The sequence below is a fragment of the Penicillium riverlandense genome (assembly GCF_028828495.1).
Source record: "Penicillium riverlandense strain IBT 135883 chromosome Unknown utg000006l_segment0_segment0, whole genome shotgun sequence".
Classification (NCBI taxonomy): domain Eukaryota; kingdom Fungi; phylum Ascomycota; class Eurotiomycetes; order Eurotiales; family Aspergillaceae; genus Penicillium; species Penicillium riverlandense.
The window spans coordinates 2,710,202-2,728,570 of NW_026643197.1; the positions used below are offsets into that span (position 1 = coordinate 2,710,202).

The window sequence follows — 18,369 nt, forward strand, 5'->3', positions numbered from 1 at the left end:
TTTTCCTTACCCCCCCTCATCCCGTCCCCAGCTCCCTCTCGCTCTCTCTCACCGACCAGACTTTTGAAACGTCATAAGGCGTTCTCGCGCTTTCTCCGCCGGTCTTCACAACACCCACACTCCACCCTCTCGACCAGACCTTCTCCCGATACCCTTCTCCCTCCTCATGGTTGGCTGCCCGTCCGATTGTCATCATGGGGAGAATTAAGAAGGTGGCCAGCCAGAAACACGAGGCTACAATAGTAAGGTGCCCACCTCCTCCCAAGTGACCACCCGACTAAAAATTTTCTTTCTTGCTCCAGTCACCTTTTCTGGCAGATTTCATAGGCCGTGCGACGAGCCTGCCCGTCGCAGAGCTTCCTTCCCTTCTGAGCACCTTCCCAAGACTATGGCCTTTCCCGCGAGGCGATCTCTACCATTGGATCAACGTCTTGGACCGCTTCGACGAAATCCTTGCTGAAGTCATTGACCGATACTTCCTCAACACCGGTCCCCAGGTACTGTCCTTCACTCGAAATTATCTGAATGAGTCACTTGTGAAAGATCCAAGCACAATACCAGCCGAGGGCATCGAGGCCAAGCTGAACGCGTTGGGATATGGCTCAGACGGAGACAGGCAGCTGCTGGAGGACATTCTTGATTTCTCCCGTCTTCTTCTGGAGAAATGTGGCAACCGTAGCTTGTACAATAGCAGTGAACGCCTGGGTGATCTCTTGAACACCACGTCGCTGTCCCTGCTCCAGTCGACTCTGCGGCTCTCCCTATGCTTGGCTCAACGGTACCACTCGCGTCAACGGGGTGCCCATCAGCAGTCCATGCTGGCGACTCATTACAACATCGATCTGGAGAAATTGCAGAAGATCGCTTCGCCGTTCCCTCGTCCTCTCGTCGCCGGCAAAACACCATTTGCAGCATCCCCCGCCGTCTCCACCAAAGGGAAAGAAAAGGCAGTCCAGACAAAACTCAATGCAAACGAGTTGGCCTCTCTCATGCGTGATACTGATGGTTGGGAGGAATGGGGCAATGTTCGTGTGCTCTACTACCCTTCTGGCTCCTCGGAGCAGACAAGAACGACCTCAGCCTTCGGACAGACAGAACACGCCCCATCCACACCAACCCCACTGCGCCGAAGCGCAACGCATCCCACTCCCCGCCTGAGTCGTGAGTCGAATGTGGACGAATCCCCGGCTGGAAATACCAACACGGGTGGAAAAGCAGAAGAGTCATCTCGCAGTGGAAAGATCTTGGATCTCCCGCACTCCAAGGTCTCGTCCGCAAAGCCGGAGGACCTCGTTGCTGCTAACCTGTCACACTTGCCACTTGAGTCGAAATATGAGCTGCTTCACAAAGTCCGTGTTGCGCAGGGACTCTCAACTTCAAAGGCTACGCGTGAGCAGATCCTTGCCATCAGGATCCTTGCAGTAACCAACTTGGCCTACGTCCTCCCCGAGTCGGCATTCCAGCAGAAAGTGCTACAATATGACATGGAGCTGTCCAAGCGTCTTCAGATCACGTATCAACTGGCTGAGCTGGTTCACCTCGGCGCTAGCGGCGACCTCCACGTCTCGCGCCCGTTGCAGACCTTGGCAATTCAGGCCCTTGATGCGCTGGCGAAACACAAATCTCGTGCCATGGATGTTTGCGCTGCCTTAAGTGTCAATGTCAACCATGGAGTTCTCATGTTCCTGACTCGAAAAGTGGTTAACGAGCTTGCCGCCGATGACGAGACCACGGATGATGCCTATCACGATGAATGGCGTGATGCCTTACTTGCCCTCCTGCGGACGCTTCCAAGCTCAAGCACTCGCACACCGGAGACTCTTGTCTCTGCCGGCTTAATTCCCATGTTTGTCGATATCCTGAACCTTCGAACGCCCAAGGCTCGCCGGGTCTACTCTCGCGTCATGGAGTTCTTGGATACGTTTGTTCACGCAGTTCGAGATGCACTGGGCACCCTGACGACGGCGAAAGGGTTCGATGCGATGTCTGATCTGATCGACCACGAAACAAAAACCGCGTTCGAGAAGGTCTCGCGCGGCGAAGGGTTCCCTTCTCAGTACAAGAATCCGTCCATCGATTATCAGATTCCCTATTTCCAACAGCAGACCCTGCGCTGGATGTTCCGCTTCGTCAATCATATCATGCAGCACAACGGCGGTGGGTTTGATCGGGTGTTGCGCAATCTGATCGACTCGCCTCAGCTGCTGACGTCCTTGCGGCTGGTATTTGAGAATGCCCGGATTTTCGGCTCGCACGTTTGGAGCAATGGTGTCAACATCCTCAGCAGCTTCATTCACAATGAGCCTACCAGTTACGCTGTGATCGCGGAAGCTGGTCTTAGCCGAAGTCTTCTTGCTGCCGTGATGGGTCATGAACTTCAGGCAACCGAGAAGCCGCCCGCCGTTGAACCCGAGACTTCCCAGGATGGAGGCGAACCCTTGTCTGAACGACCTGCTGCCGCACCTGCCCCTCAACCTGAGCCCAAGCAGGAAGGCCGTGAGTACCGTATCGCTAGGGCACAGAACCAACCTCTTGCTTCTGGTATCATACCCGCCGCTGATGCTCTTGCCTGCATCCCATCGGCATTTGGAGCAATTTGCCTAAACTCCTCTGGCCTGGATCTCTTGCAGACCTCCGATGCGCTCGATAGCTTCTTCGAAATCTTCGAAAATCCAGAACATGTCAAGTGTCTTAAGGATGATCCGACCCTAATTCGCTCACTGGGTACGACATTTGAAGAACTGGCTCGGCATCACCCTCCTCTGAAGACATCCATCATGTCTGCCGTTATCGTCATGGCCGCGCGCGTGGGCTTGCTCTGCAAGGCCAAGGCGTGGAAGCAGGGAATTGGAGCAAAGCTGTGGACCGAAGACTCGCAGGGCAAATTCCATCTTTCCGGCGATGTCTTCTCCCTGTTCCGCGAAATCGGAACAGCTGTCGACGGCCCAGAGGATGATCCTGCGTTAGTCGGCGCTCCGCAGTTGACTGCGAACGATCTTCCCAACGGTGGGAAGCTTATTGTTGGCGATATTAGCCACCTCCTTCCGTCTAGGGATCCTGATTTCGAGCCAAGTGACAAGGATGAACATGGACTTTCGGTCACGGACTACTTATTCCCGGCGACACGGTTCCTAGGCGCTTTCTTCGAGAACCAGCCTACGTGCACGGCGTTCATCAACGCTGGAGGCGCGGAGTTTGTCTTGGACTTTGCTACTCTACAGAGCTTGTCCTTCGACTTCCACAATACAGATGCCAACCAGGAGCTTTCTGTGCTCGTGCATATGCTGGCGGAGACAAAGCCTCATGTTGTGGTGCCATCTCTTGTACAGCGCACGCAACTAGCAGTCGACAATCTCTCGACTTTCTGGACTGAGTCCAGTGAGTCTGGATTTTTCACTGCTCTGATCAACCCGGGAGACTCCAAGAAGCCCGCTTCAGTGTCTTCTTCTGCTGCAGTTGACCACGGAACGCTCTTTGCCAAACATCTGAATACCGCGCTGGTCCTCACGGACCTGCTTCGTGAAGTCTTCGCGATGCCGTTGTACCAGACCCGATCTGTCCAGCAAACCTCCATCTTTGGCCAAGTCAACCTTGCCGACAAATACTGCGCTCTTGTCTCATCGTTGGGCAACCTCCAGGCTGCATGTGTGTGGGAAGAAATTACGATGGAGAGGAACATCCCCGAAGAGTGGATGAAGGCCATTCAAGGACCCGCTGCCAAAGATGGTCCCCAACCCACTGATGCCCCTGGAGTCACGACCCAGGAATCGTCCGAGGATCCTACCCCTCCATCTCGCCAGGAGGGCTCTGGTGTCCCCAGGGATGCACAGGCTCAACCAACGCTAGACTCTCGAAGCGCCGACACACAGAGCGCCGCCTTCAAAAATGCTCAAACGCTCCGTTATCTTTTGAGCGTGCTGCCGGCCTCGATCACCGGCTTTTTCCATAACCTTGGCCTTGGGCTCGTCGGCAAGAGACGAACTGACCCGTATTTGAGGCAGAAGCCGAATGCGAATATGGTTGCGGATGCCATCGCTGAGACTGTCTTTCGACAAATGCAATTCAATCCGGCCAATTCGAGTGATAGCCTCAAGCATCGGTTTGCCTATCTCATCGTCATCCTCTCCTCGTTTTCGCAACTTCTTTATGAAGGTAAGTGAACATTTCTCTCTTCGAAAGATTGAGAATATGCTAATCAATTGCCCCCAGTTGCTACAGACCGTCCACAGTCGACATACTTGACCCTGGTTCTTGTCGCCTTCAAGAAGCAGAATGGCCTGAAAGTTCTCAAGGACTTCAGCGAGGTTTTCATGCGTGAAATCAGAGCGCTTCCTCCCCCGGATTCTGTTCCTGATAGTGACACCGAGGTCAAAGGCCGACTTGCCTCTGCCTATGGCGGGATCAAGGTTATCCTGGCATTGTTCGCGGAACTTGCCTCGGGCAAGAGCATCGTCGAGTCCACTCAAACACAAGCGATGACCAGCCACAATGACCGCGACCGTGAGCGCCCGGATCACTTCCAGCCAGGCCAATTCTTGGTGGATCTCCGCATGGAAATTCTGCCTATGGCGCAAGACCTCTGGAACTCGGAATTCGCAACCCAGTCTGAAAGTCCGGTTATCAAGTGCTTGGTTGACATTCTGCGTTCATCGCTGGATGGTGAATATGAAACGGGGGCTGCTCACAGCTCGGATATGCCTCCTCCTGTCGTTGAAGTGCAGCGCAAACCGTTTGTGGTCAATAAAGACCGAGCAGCCACCTTGGTGGAACGGGGATATCAAGATACCGAACTGAACAAAGAAGCTCTATATCGCTGCAACAACGTTCTTGTCGCTGCTGAAGAGTACATCAAAGCCCAGCAGTGGCTTCGAGCCCCGCCCAGGCTTCCTCCAGCTTCCAACGATATCCAGACTGGATCGGCCGACGTTGCCTCGGGCGGGGAGGCCTCGGAAGATGCTGGTGGTGTGGATGCTCCGCCATTCGGAGGTCGCGGGTTCCTGGAAAGCTCGGCTCTCGCCATGCTTCTGGCACAGGCAAGTGGACAACCTGTGGACGAGTCGATGCGCCAAGGTGAGCAAGGAAGTGGCGACATGCGCGACGGACTAGCGCGGGCCCTGGATCATGTTCTCAACGACGATGAAGATATGGAGCACGATGAACCCGGCCAGCCACCAAACCAGCGCCAGAACCAAAATCCTCAGGGCAACTCGTCGGAACCTACCAATACATCGCAGGTACAGCCGGTGCGTCGTCGCCAGGTCACCACCGTGGAAGAGCTGGATGGGGAAAGGGAGAAAGTCCGCTCGAATCTCATTGAGCGGTGCCTCGACGTCTTAAATGAACACCACGATGTCTCCTTTGAACTAGCCGACTTGATCTCTTCTGCCATCAAGAAGCATCCCGAGCCTGAAGCCTTCCGGCGAGACATTGGAGAGACCCTAGTTCAGTCCCTTGTCTCTCTACAAATGGAGAACTTCCAAACCGCGGGCAAGAAGATTGCTGCCTATGCGCATATCCTTGCTTTGGTTCTCCAGGACCGTGACATGTACAATGCGACCCTGGACGAACTCAAGGATTGCTTCTCGACCTTCCTTGGGTTTATCAAGCTTCCCACGCCCGAGAAGGCTGCCGATGAGTCCCTGCCCTGGGTCGGACAGGTGCTGCTTATTCTGGAGAAGCTGCTTTCAGATGACGCCCAACCTCCCCAGATTATCTGGACTCCGCCAAGCCTTGATGACCCCAACCCTAGCAACGAGGGTCCCGCGTTCCTGAACGAGCCTCTTGTCTCTCTCGACGAGAAAACACAGCTTTTTGAAGCGCTTGTTGAAATCCTTCCACGAGTCGGCAAGGATGGCAAACTGGCTCTGTCCGTCTGCCGTATTCTTGTCATCCTTACCCGCAACCGCAGCATTGCGGCGAGGTTCGGCGAGAAGCGCAACTTGCAACGCCTCTTCGTCATGGTGAAGCAGCTTGCCAGCGCTACCAATGACAAGCTTCAAAGCGCCTTCATGCTGATCCTACGTCACATCGTCGAAGATGAAGCTACTATCCGACAGATCATGAGGAGTGAGATCGTTGCCAACTTCGAGAACAAAACTTCTCGTCAGATCGACACTACCGGCTATGTGCGACAGATGTACCATCTCGTCCTGAGGGCACCAGAGATCTTCGTCGAGGTTACGAACGAGAAGTTGAGGCTTTTGCGATACGACACCCATCAGCGTCCTCAAGTCCTCGCCTTGAAGGTTGACAAAGACAAAGACCGCGCCGCACGGCAACGTCAGGACAAGACTGAGGCTGAAAGCTCTAGCAATGGTGAATCTTCCACAAGTGAGGCTCCTGCGCAAGAAACCAAAGACAGGGGCAAGGCTGCCGAACTCAAGCCCCCAATCGTGGAGAACCCAGACGGAGTTATCCACTACCTGCTTTCCGAACTTCTGTCCTACAAAGACGTGGATGACAAGGAGCCTTCAGCGGAGACGTCTGAACAAACTGCTGGCGAACAGTCGGAACCGCAAACAGATGTCGAGATGGCTATGGATGAAACGACCCCTTCGGTGTCCAGCACTCCTGATGCTCAGACTCCGCGTGCATCCGCACCCGCACCCGCACCCAACAAGAAGGGCGAGAAGCCGCCGTTCAGAGCTGAGGATCATCCGATCTACCTCTATCGATGCTTCCTGCTCCAGTGTCTGACTGAACTCCTTTCTTCATACAACCGCACCAAGGTCGAGTTCATCAACTTCTCGCGCAAAGCTGATCCTCTTGCGACAACTCCCTCGAAGCCGCGCTCGGGCATTCTCAATTACCTGCTGAACGTGCTTGTCCCTGTTGGTACAATGGAACATGATGAGTCCATCTCGTTCAAGAAGCGGAACACGACCTCCACATGGACTATGCAGGTGCTCAGCGCTCTCTGCGCCAAGACTGGCGAGTTTGGTGGTCTTGGTAGGCGTCGTGGTGAGCAACGGCAAAATGAGGAGGACGAGCCTGAGCTCGCTTTTGTGCGTCGGTTCGTGCTAGAGCATGCACTGCGGTCATACAAGGATGCAATTGCGTCGAACGAACCTCTGGATGCCAAATACTCGAAGCTCATGTGTCTTGCCGACTTGTTCGATAAGATGCTCAGCGGCTACTCCTACTCCAACGAGGCAGGCTTCCCGTCCTCGACACGGCAGCTCGCGAGGACCATGTTCGAGAAGCACTTCATTCCTACCCTCACTTCCTCCGTTGCCGACATCGACTTGAACTTCCCATCTTCAAAGCGCGTCATCAAGTACATTCTCCGTCCTCTGAACAAGCTCACACAGACCGCTGTGCTCCTCAGCGAAAGCTCGGATATCTCCACGCTGGGTGAAACAGACGATGGTGAAATCTCGTCAGCAACCTCCGTCTCCGACATGGAAGATCAACGTGAGGAGACCCCAGATCTTTTCCGTCACTCTACCCTCGGGATGCTAGAGCCTCGTCATGATGAGGAAGAAAGCACCGAAGAGGAATCCGAAGAAGATGACGATGAGATGTATGACGACGAATATGATGACGAGATGGACTACGAGGAGGATGTGGCTGAAGATGACGGCGAAGTTGTCAGCGATGAAGATGAAGACGCAGACATGGGTCCCATCGAAGGTCTTCCTGGTGATTCCGGCATGGATATCGAAGTCGTGATTGACGATGATGACGATGGCGATGATGAGGACGACGATGAAGATCATGATCACTCCGACATGGAGGATGATGAGGCCTTTGCTGGAGAAATCACCGGTGACCACGATAACGAAAGCCTCGACGATGGTGAAGATGATGAGTGGGAGAGCGAAGAATTGACCGAAGATGAAGAAGAGGTCGAGATGATGAATCAGTTCCAGGACGAGCTGGCTGATATCAGACACTCGAATCGTCAACATGAAGGTCAGCGCATAGATGACTTGTTCCGTGTGCTTAACGAGGCTGCTGCTGGCGTCGATGATCTCCAAGGTGATAGCCTTGGCGGCGATATCCAGGACGAAATCCTCGATGATCTGAACGAGGACGGAGGTATGTTTACACCGGAATACAAGACAGACTTCGATTGCTAACTCGTGTTCCAGATGAAGATGAGATGGATGATGAGTTGGAAGAAGAAATGGATGACTATGATGATGACCAGGGATCTTACGGGGATATGGATGGTAACGAACGCCTTCGATGTCTTTGCTCTAGTTGTACTGATTGCTTCATTGTTAGAAGATGACCTCCTCGAGCCCTGGAGCTGGGACGCCGATGAACCTCCCATGGCGGCACGAAGCCATCATGCTCCCCGTTTCCGCGGTGCCCCTCCGGCGTGGGCTGCTGTTACTGAAATCATGCCTGGTCGCCACGGAGGACTTGTTCCAATTCAGCCTTATCACCGTGTCCACCGCACCCAGATCCCCTCGCGCGGCAACGATGACGGAACCAACCCGCTTCTGATGCGGCCTGAACGCCCCAGCGAGCGCTCAGGACCGATTGGTCCTCCAGGCAGCGATCCCTTCGCCGACTTTGCTCACTCTCTGGAGCCTCCGGGTACAGGTAATCGGGTTCTTTCCATGGATAGCCCCGTCAGCTTCATGAATGCCATCATGCAGGCCATCGGTGGCCAGGGAGGACAAGGCTTTGGAGTGGTTACCCGCCCTGACGGTATCCACGTCCACGTTGACAGACGAGCCGTTCTGCCCAACCGCATCCAGGACATTTTCGGTCTTGGACGAAACCAGCCAGGTGCCCCGATGCGCAGCCGTGAGGAACCTCATCACGCTGTCAAATTCGAGGTGGCATCAACCAAACTGCGCTGGCAAGAAGAAGCTCGCATCCTTTTCAGCGCCACGTACGTCGAGAAGACACAACGTATTGTCAACTCCCTGCTGAAGGTCCTTGTTCCTCCTGCTATCGAAGAAGAGAAGCAACGCCAGAAGCAGCTGGAGGAGGAGCGCAAGCGCCTCCAAGAGGAGAGAGCAGAGACAGAGCGTCTGCAGCGCATTGCCAGAGAGGAAGAAGAGCGTGAGCGCAAGCGCAAGGAAGAAGAGGAGAATGCCAGACGGCAAGTCGAAAGAGAACAGGAAGAAGCCGAGAACCAGGCTGTTGGGGTCGTTGAGCCCATGGACGATGTGCGATCCACCGAGAGCGCTGCGGAACCAGCTGGCCAGCCCGAAACGGGTCCCTCCGAGCCGGTCCCTCGCGTCCATACCACCATCCGAGGACGCCAAGTCGATATCACTGAGTTGGAGATCGATCCCGAATACCTAGAAGCTTTGCCAGAGGAACTCAGAGAGGAGGTCATAATGCAGCAACTTGCTGAGCAGCGATCTCAAGCCGCCGCCGCAGGCGAAGAACCTACCGAGATCAACCAGGAATTCCTTGAGGCGCTCCCTGCAGAGATTCGTGAGGAACTGCTGCAACAAGAGGCAGCCGACCGGCGCCGACGTGAGCGTGAAAATGCTCGCCGACAAGCTACAGCCGGCGGTGCCGCGGCCCCTGCCGAAGACATGGATGCTGCTAGTTTCCTTGCGACCTTGGATCCTTCATTGCGCCAGGCCGTCCTTGTTGATCAACCAGAGGATGTTCTCGCAACCCTGGGACCGGAGTACCTCTCAGAGGCACGGGCCTTAGGTGGTCGTCGTATGCACCAGTTTGGTGATATGGGCATGATGGAACACCGACAGAGACATGAGCCCGCCGAAGGACAGGAGCAGAAGAAGTCACAACGCCGCCAGATCGTCCAGATGCTCGACAAAGCTGGCGTCGCCACGCTCCTTCGCCTGATGTTCATGCCTCTCCACGGCAACGCCCGCCACCAATTGAACGACATCCTCCACAATGTCTGCGAGAACCGCCAGAACCGCAGCGAGGTCATCAGTCTTCTTCTGTCGATCTTGCAGGATGGTAGCGTTGATTCTTCAGCAATCGAACGTAGCTTTTCTCACCTGTCGCTTCGTGCCAAGGCCCCTGGACCGCAGAAGACTCCGCAGTCTGTCAAGCGAAACATTTCCTTCCAGACCTCCTCCAGCGTCAGCAACGAGGTTACTCCGATCATGGTGGTGCAGCAGTGCCTGGGAACGCTTTCCTTCCTGTCCCAGTTCAACCCACACATTGCTTGGTTCTTCTTGACGGAGCATGATTCATCCTCCACCCTCAAGCTGAAGGCCCTGCGGAAGGGCAAGGGCAAAGAAAACAGGGCCAACAAGTTTGCCCTCAATGCCTTGCTTTCCTTGCTGGATCGGAAATTGATCATGGAGAGCCCCAACTGCATGGAGCAGCTGTCCAGCCTGCTCAGCAGCATCACGCAGCCGCTTACTGTTCTTCTTCGACGCGAGAAGGAGAAGCAGGAGGAAGACAAGGGCAAGAAGCCCGAGGGAGCTCCAGCTGAAGAGTCTACCGACCAGCCCGCTGAGCCTGCGGAGCCCGCCGAACCTGGCACTGATACCGCCATGACAGACGCTCCGCTGCCCACTGTTGAAACGACCGAAGTACAAGAGGACCAGGAAGCTGCAGCGGAAGGCGAGGCGACCAAGAAGGAAGAGGGCTCGAAGGAGGCCACTGACGAGGAGAAGCGCAAGAGAAGGACCATTGAGCCTCCCGTTGTTCCTGACCACAACTTCCGACTGGTGGTTCACATCTTGGCCGCTCGAGAGTGTAACGGCAAGACCTTCCGCGACACTCTTTCCACGATCAACAACCTTTCCTCCATTCCCAGCGCGAGGGATGTGATTGGTAATGAGCTGGTTGGTCAAGCACAGAACCTCAGCGATACCATTCTGGCAGACCTGGAAGAACTTCTTCCTCATATCCACCAGGCTAAGACTGGCACTGACATGCAAGGACTGGCTCTGGCCAAGTTCTCTCCGGCTAGCTCTGACCAGGCTAAGCTGCTGCGTATTTTGACGGCGCTTGACTATCTCTTCGACCCCGCCCGTGTGGACAAGAACAAGGGCAGCGAACCCGAGGCTGCACCCAAAGAGGATGTTCTCAAGTCATTGTATGAAAGCGCTACTTTCGGACCGCTCTGGACTAAGCTCAGCGACTGCTTGTCTCTCATTCGCCAGAAGGAGAACATGCTGAACGTGGCTACTGTTCTTCTCCCTCTGATCGAGGCATTGATGGTGGTCTGCAAGAACACTACGCTTAAGGACCAGCCACTTTCTCGCAACAGCCGAGAGCTGTCGGTGAACAGCGCCGCTCCTGCCGACCCAGCTCTCAGCATGGAGAATATTTTCTTCAAGTTCACGGAGGAACACCGCAAGATCCTTAATGAGCTTGTCCGCTCGAACCCTAGGTTGATGAGCGGCACATTCTCCCTGCTGGTCAAGAACCCCAAGGTCCTGGAATTCGACAACAAGCGCAATTACTTCACTCGCCGAGTCCACTCCCGTGGCAGCGAACCTCGTCACCCACACCCTCCTCTGCAGCTTTCCGTCCGCAGAGATCAGGTATTCCTTGACTCGTTCAAGTCTCTGTACTTCAAGAATGCGGACGAGGTGAAATATGGCAAGTTGAACATCCGTTTCCACGGAGAAGAGGGTGTCGATGCTGGCGGTGTGACTCGAGAATGGTTCCAAGTTCTTGCTCGAGGCATGTTCAATCCCAACTACGCGCTGTTCATCCCCGTTGCTGCCGACCGAACAACCTTCCACCCCAACCGCCTCAGCGGCATCAATGAACAGCACCTGATGTTCTTCAAGTTCATTGGGCGCATCATCGGCAAGGCAATGTATGAGGGACGTGTCTTGGACTGTCATTTCAGCCGTGCAGTCTACAAGTCTATCCTTGGACGGTCCGTGTCTATCAAGGATATGGAAACTCTCGACCTTGACTACTACAAGTCTCTTCTGTGGATGCTTGAGAACGACATCACCGATATCATCACGGAGACCTTCGCCATTGAGACCGATGCCTTTGGCGAGAAGGAGGTGATCGACCTCATTCCAGACGGCCGCAACATTCCTGTCACGCAGGAGAACAAGGAGGAGTATGTCCAGCGCGTGGTCGAGTACCGGCTGGTGGAGTCTGTCCGAGAGCAGTTGGACAACTTCCTGAAAGGCTTCCATGATATCATTCCCCCGGATCTGATCTCGATCTTCAACGAGCAAGAGCTGGAACTCCTGATTTCTGGTCTGCCCGAGATTGACGTCGACGAGTGGAAGAACAACACTGAACTCCACAACTACTCTGCCTCTTCCCCCCAGATCCAGTGGTTCTGGCGTGCTGTCCGCTCCTTCGACAAGGAGGAACGCGCCAAACTCTTGCAGTTCGTCACCGGTACCTCCAAGGTCCCGCTCAACGGCTTCAAGGAGCTCGAGGGCATGAACGGAGTGAGCAAGTTCAACATCCACCGTGACTATGGCAACAAGGATCGCCTCCCCAGTTCGCACACGTGTTTCAACCGTGAGTCTTTCTCCGTCCCGTTTCATCCATTGACATAGGAAGCTAATATTTGTTTACAGAGCTTGACCTCCCTGAATATGAAAGTTACGAGGATCTTCGCCAACGGCTGTACACAGCCGTAACTGCTGGCAGCGAGTACTTCGGGTTTGCATAGATTGGGTTCCTTCTGCTGAAGCATTCGATGGCGTTCTTATCTTTTCATGTGTGGTCCCAGGATTCTTATGATGGATGACTTATTGCTGGTGATGTGTTCCAGCAAAGAGAGGAGGAGCAGGGTTTATGAAAACGGTGAAGAAGAGATGAGAATGTGGCCCATGACTGGAGATTTGGTTGAAGTGCAGGTCAACTGGAGATCCGGGATTGTGTCACTTGATACTTTTTATCACTGCGATTCCCACGGTGTTTTGTGTATTTAGATTGCTGCATGTTTTAATTCCCATTCGGTTTTCGTTCAATTCATTCTCTCGTACCTTCGGTAGTGTATAGAAGTAGAAAAACACGGGTCTTCTGTAGGCCCATAATGAGCGCGCGATTCCCGGAAGGGATGTCGAGGGCAGGCGTTCTTCTGGAGCAGAAGAACGATGCAATTGTGTCCTCGTATGAAGACTGTTGATTCAATTTCAATGTTGATTTTCGTAAACGGTGGTATTATACTAGGGATCCATGGTCTATTTCAGAAAAAATGCTAGATCAACCATTTTGTCTTACTCGCGGAATTCTGTGTAGTCTATAAGTTATGTCGTTTGCAGAGGCTTATCTAATCTGCCAAGGGCGGTGAGCGGATCATGGCCAAAAAAAAAGTCACTGCGGGGCGAATAATTGATTTTGCTTGACTGGAGAAAAGCAGAAGAAGAAGGAACAAGCGTGTCTCTTTGCTCTAGTTCACTTCGCTGGGATACCTTCCCACATCCCTACCACCCCCTCGACTCCTCCCGCTTCACATCCGCCAGAGAGACCTCTCCCGCACCATGTCGTCCAACTCCATCAAGCTCTTGACTGGCAACAGTCACCCCGAGCTAGCCCACCTCGTGGCTGACAGGTATGTGTGCTCTATAGGGAAGACTGAAGAAGACGGTGCCCGCTTCGTGGGGGTCGGGGATGTCAACCAGCTGACAACGGTTTATGAATCAGACTCGGCATCGAATTGACCAAGATCATGGTCCTGCAATATTCTAACCAAGAGACGAGTGTGACTATTGGCGAGAGTGTGCGAGACGAAGATGGTATGGTGATCTATTTGCGGGAAGAAGAACTATCGCTAATTTTCGTTTTTCCCAGTTTTCATTCTGCAATCCACACGGCCCAACGATATCAACGACGGTCTCATGGAGCTGCTTATCATGATCAACGCCTGCAAGACCGCCTCCGCCCGCCGCATCACCGCCGTCATTCCCAACTTCCCCTACGCGCGCCAGGATAAGAAGGACAAGAGCCGGGCGCCCATCACGGCGAAGCTCATGGCCAACATGCTCCAAACCGCCGGGTGCAACCATGTCATCACCATGGACCTCCACGCCAGCCAGATCCAGGGTTTCTTCAATGTCCCAGTCGACAACCTGTACGCCGAACCCAGCATGTTGAAGTGGATTCGGGAAAACCTGGACGTGAGCAACTGCGTCATCGTCAGTCCGGATGCCGGCGGTGCCAAGCGGTAAGTTTTTTTAATTGAAGTTCTTCCCGAATTGATCATTCTGTTACTAACATATGTCTTCAGAGCCACCGGTATCGCCGACCGCCTCGATCTGCAATTCGCCCTGATTCACAAGGAGCGCGCGCGTCCGAACGAGGTCTCGCGCATGGTCCTGGTCGGCAACGTGAAGGACAAGGTTGCCATCATCGTCGACGACATGGCCGACACCTGCGGCACGCTGGTCAAGGCCGCAGACACGGTGATGCAGCATGGTGCCAAGGAAGTCAACGCCATCGTCGTCCATGGCATTCTGTCCGGCAAGGCCATCGAGAACCTGAACGGCAGCCGTCTCAACCGTCTGGTCGTCACCAACACCGTTCCGCACGAGGAGAAGAAGGAGGCTTGCGACAAGATCGAGACTATCGATATCAGCCCCACGCTGGCGGAGGCTTGCCGGCGGACGCATAATGGCGAGTCGGTTAGTTTCTTGTTCTCGCATGCTGTTGCGTAAAATGAGCAACTCGAATAATCTGCCATTTTCCCTGGACAAAATACGATTCTTATGACCTTTTTCTTTGGTGTGATCGGGCGCCCCCGTTATTGGGGTGTCTCTGATACTGTCTTGCATGTTTCCCAAACATTTTCTGTCTCCATTACCTACCCTACCGCAGCTGCAATGGTTTATTTGCACTGCTCTTGTCTCTATATGTAGATCATAACCAGATGCCTTCGATGGCCTATTGCTTTTTGTCTCTTTTATGCTGCTTTCTGTACGTTTACTTGCATAGACTTGTGTGACAACAGTGTGTTCTGAGGGTTGATTTGCTTGGCATCAAGAAGAATACAAATCTTGCTGTGCAGAACGGGGATAAGCGTCCCTAGCTAGTAGCTGAGTTGCATCGGCACACAAGCCTTGGTTCCGTTCAGGTACGGTCGTATCATGACCGCAACAGATAATGCGGGGTCTGAGAGAACAGATAATGCGAATAAAGCAAGGGGCTAAGGCACAATTGCGATAGGAACTGTTGACAACCGTAGAATGGTCAACCAGCCCGCTCGGGGTTGCGCTGAAGTTTACAGGAGCAGCAATAAGTGGCGAGGCAGTTGTTTCAATGGTCGTCAGGCTAGAGGAGTATTACGATTGATTCAGGCTTGGGTTGGATATTCCTTCTCACTCCATCAAGTCAATACGAATCAGACTTACTGTGATGGTCCAGCGTTGAAGGCAGGCGCCTTCAGCCTCTATAGTATCACCACGCGTCTACGAAATCAAACCCCAGAATTATATCATAGCACTCAGATTGAAATTGCATGCACTCCATTCGCAAAAAAGGGTTGTCAACAAAAAAGGTAGGTTCAACACAGATGCATCGCCTCTTTCAAGGCCACGAAACCACCGTAGCATCCTGGAGCCGGGCATCACACAAAAGAATCCCGAGCCCCCTGTCTTCGCCTTTCCCTTTTTTCTTTTCTTTTCATCCATGTATGCCTCCCCGTCGCTGGCAAAAACTTTTTCTATTTTAGCACCAGTGAACGTGAAGCATCCCCATTAATCGACGCCGAAGAAAACCATCACTCCGTGGGTGGAGAGGTTTACTTGCGCATCGAGGACGCCCTCCGCTTGCGGAGCTCGTCACGCTTGGCCTTCTCCTCGTGGACACGGTTGGCCAGGAGCTTGGCGTAGTCGTTACTATTTGAATGTTAGATAAAATATCCGAGTAGAGGGGGAAGAGGTGTCTTACGCAGCCTCGCGGGCAGCCTCAGCGCGGCGGCGCTTGATGGCGATCCTGTGACGCTTGCGCTGCAGGCGCTGGGGAGTGACCAGACGCTGGATGTTGGGGGCCTTGGTGTAGTCCTTCTTGCCCTCCTTGGAGACAGTGCGGCGGATGACGAACTGGCGGACGTCGTCCTTCTTGTCAAGACCGAAGAAGCGGCGGATCTTGGTGGCACGCTTCGGGCCCAGGCGCTTGGGAACGACGGTGTCGGTCAGGCCGGGGAGCTCGCCCTCGCCCTGCTTGACGATGGCCAGAGCCAGGACGGAAAGATCCTGACCGGTGATGCCACCGCGGATGGACTTGCGCTTACGCTCACCGGTGCGGCGGGGGCGGTAGCAGCTGTGGCCGTCGGCGAGGAGCAGACGGGTACGGGTGGGGAGGAGGACTGTGGGCAACTGTGAGTTTTTGCTTTTGTGTGATTGTTGTGGTTAGGAATTTCGAGTCGGGAACGTACCACCCTGCTTCATGGGGAAACCTGTTTATTGAGAATACCAGTCAGTCATTTGATTCTGTATTTTTTTTTTTGCCCAAAAGTTTCATCGAAGAGTAGTCGTACCTTGCTTGTCGTTACCGCCGGTGATCTTGAACAGGTAGCCCTTGAACTCATCGCCGAGCGAGTCACCGACAACCTAAACCAAAAAGAAATCCCAATCAGCCAATGCTCAATTTCGTAGCCATGTGTATTTTTTGTGCGTGTGTGCCAGTGGCGTGATGATATAGGTCGGGGTTGAAGGGGGATGCTGACTTCGGTGCCCATGCGCTTCTCCATGAAGGGACGGAGCTTGCGCTCATCGTCGACCTCGATGATTTTCTGAGACCCATTGGCCGGGTAGGAGATGTTGAGCTTCATCTTGACGGGGGTTGCGCGGTCAAGACGGTAGCGCGGTGTTGGTCGACAAGGTGTAGCGGTCGAAGGAGAGAATGCTTGGACTATTTTTTCGGGCCTGCGGGTCACCGTGTTGTGCGAGCCCTGGTCACGTGGGTAGGGCTCTTAGTCAGCGTCGCTTAGATGTGCTGTGGGGTCATGTGATTTTTGTTCGCGATCATCTGAGTTCGTCACAGTTGTTGGTGCCTCAGGCCTCAAGGGATATAATCAGCATCTTGGCCTCTCAGTGTTTCTATACCGTCCATCTTTTGCGCGTGATGGTCTTTGAGACCACGGGTTACTTGCTATCGGCTCTGTTTATTGTTCATAGTAAGAGAGTATGTATGTGCACAGCATGATAACCCCACACAGAGGACTGTCAATTACTCAGATCTATGTATGAACAGCGAGGAGCCGGGCTAGTGGGGCATACTCCATGCTCGTATATTATTGGTAAATATTTTAGGTTCCACCAGAAGATATACATGGTGTTCAATGCTATATACATCGTGATCTCTACTTCGTGGGTTTCCCTGACAATCTGAATGTCTTGGTCGGAAGTTCTGAAGGAAGTGGCCTTCAAATATATATATGGGCAGATAATGAACTATCAAATCGATATATCTCATTGAAGTATTATTCAATAAACATTAGGATCGTTATGAGTAGGAAAGTCAAAACACCTTCCTTGCATTCTCCCCTTCTATCATCCAATGTATATGTTGACACCTTTCGGAGCCTGGGCGGCCGGGTTGCCGACGGGGCGCGGAACTCCCCGGTGATAGTGAGTGCGGATTACAGACTGTAAGATTTTACCACTGTCTAATATACCACTCACGGCTAACCGAACATAGTGCGCCTGAAAACCCATATCCAGCAGCCTTGAATGATGCATGGGATGCATTGAAATGGGTATGTCTGGCTCCGTCCATCAAATATACGTTGACCGCAATCTAACCAATACGCCGCCACAGACTGTTGAAAGTGCAGCAAAAATTCGAAGTGACAGAAATAAAGTCCTTACAGGCGGTACTAGCGCTGGGGCTAATCTGGTACGCAATTTAAACTTCTATCCCAGCCTACTGATCTATCGATATATAGGCAGCAGTGTTGAGCACAAGGAGCCAAACAACGAGACATTGAAATTCGAGGCCAGCTGCTGCGAATTCCCGTACTTTGTCAAAGCGATCCGCATTACACTGACTTAGGTTTGAAAAGTATGAATGAGATACATGACACTGCCATTCTCACCCCTCCCGCAACGAAACAGTTCATGCGATGGTACCAGCCAGGAGACACAGCACACGTAACCGTCTCTCCGGTGCTTGCATCTCAATTTGATGACATTTCTCCCGCATATTTCCAAATCTGTGGCCGTGATCCACTCAGGGACGAGGGCATGGCTTATGCGGATGCACTTCATGAGGCAGGGTACGTTACGCACGCGCTCTCTTTCCCTATGTATCTTTGCTTATAAATGAGTTTGAAAGGGTCCCTGTGCGAGTCAATGTTTATTCAGAACTTCCGCATGCTTTCTGGATCTTCCCAGAGATATCCACTACGGAGGTCGCTGCTGATCATCTAGTTGAAGGAGTGAAATGGCTCTTATCAAGGTTTTAAGTATTTAGATGGTTTAAAGTATAGAAAACTATTCTCAGGCGATGTTATTTTCAACGTAAAGTCAGGTTTCCTCGGGG

The 18,369-nt window shown here is 53.3% G+C and overlaps 4 protein-coding genes across 4 annotated transcripts; 3 read left to right on the forward strand and 1 right to left on the reverse strand.

The window, feature by feature from the left end:
* Nucleotides 1–194: 194 nt before the first annotated feature.
* Nucleotides 195–12,556, forward strand: tom1 (E3 ubiquitin-protein ligase TOM1; the record flags this gene model as incomplete). The annotated part of the gene is made up of 6 exons (XM_057198714.1): nt 195–242; nt 303–4,152; nt 4,210–8,040; nt 8,094–8,174; nt 8,230–12,402; nt 12,462–12,556. The coding sequence occupies 6 exons, from the start codon at nt 195–197 to the stop codon at nt 12,554–12,556; spliced, it is 12,078 nt and encodes a 4,025-aa protein (XP_057052154.1).
* A 366-nt stretch (nt 12,557–12,922) lies between these two features.
* On the forward strand, nt 12,923–13,550 carry N7474_007305 (uncharacterized protein; the record flags this gene model as incomplete). Its single annotated transcript, XM_057198715.1, has 2 exons — nt 12,923–12,999; nt 13,442–13,550. 2 exons carry the CDS (start codon nt 12,923–12,925, stop codon nt 13,548–13,550), a joined length of 186 nt encoding a protein of 61 aa, XP_057052155.1.
* A 192-nt stretch (nt 13,551–13,742) lies between these two features.
* Nucleotides 13,743–14,543, forward strand: N7474_007306 (ribose-phosphate diphosphokinase; the record flags this gene model as incomplete). The annotated part of the gene is made up of 2 exons (XM_057198716.1): nt 13,743–14,053; nt 14,117–14,543. The coding sequence occupies 2 exons, from the start codon at nt 13,743–13,745 to the stop codon at nt 14,541–14,543; spliced, it is 738 nt and encodes a 245-aa protein (XP_057052156.1).
* Nucleotides 14,544–15,625: 1,082 nt separating this feature from the next.
* Nucleotides 15,626–16,777, reverse strand: N7474_007307 (40S ribosomal eS6 domain-containing protein; the record flags this gene model as incomplete). The annotated part of the gene is made up of 5 exons (XM_057198717.1): nt 15,626–15,722; nt 15,775–16,192; nt 16,262–16,282; nt 16,364–16,436; nt 16,553–16,777. Coding segments are annotated over 5 exons (834 nt in total), but the record flags the coding sequence as incomplete, so codon positions are not given.
* Between the last annotated feature and the right edge of the window lie 1,592 nt (nt 16,778–18,369).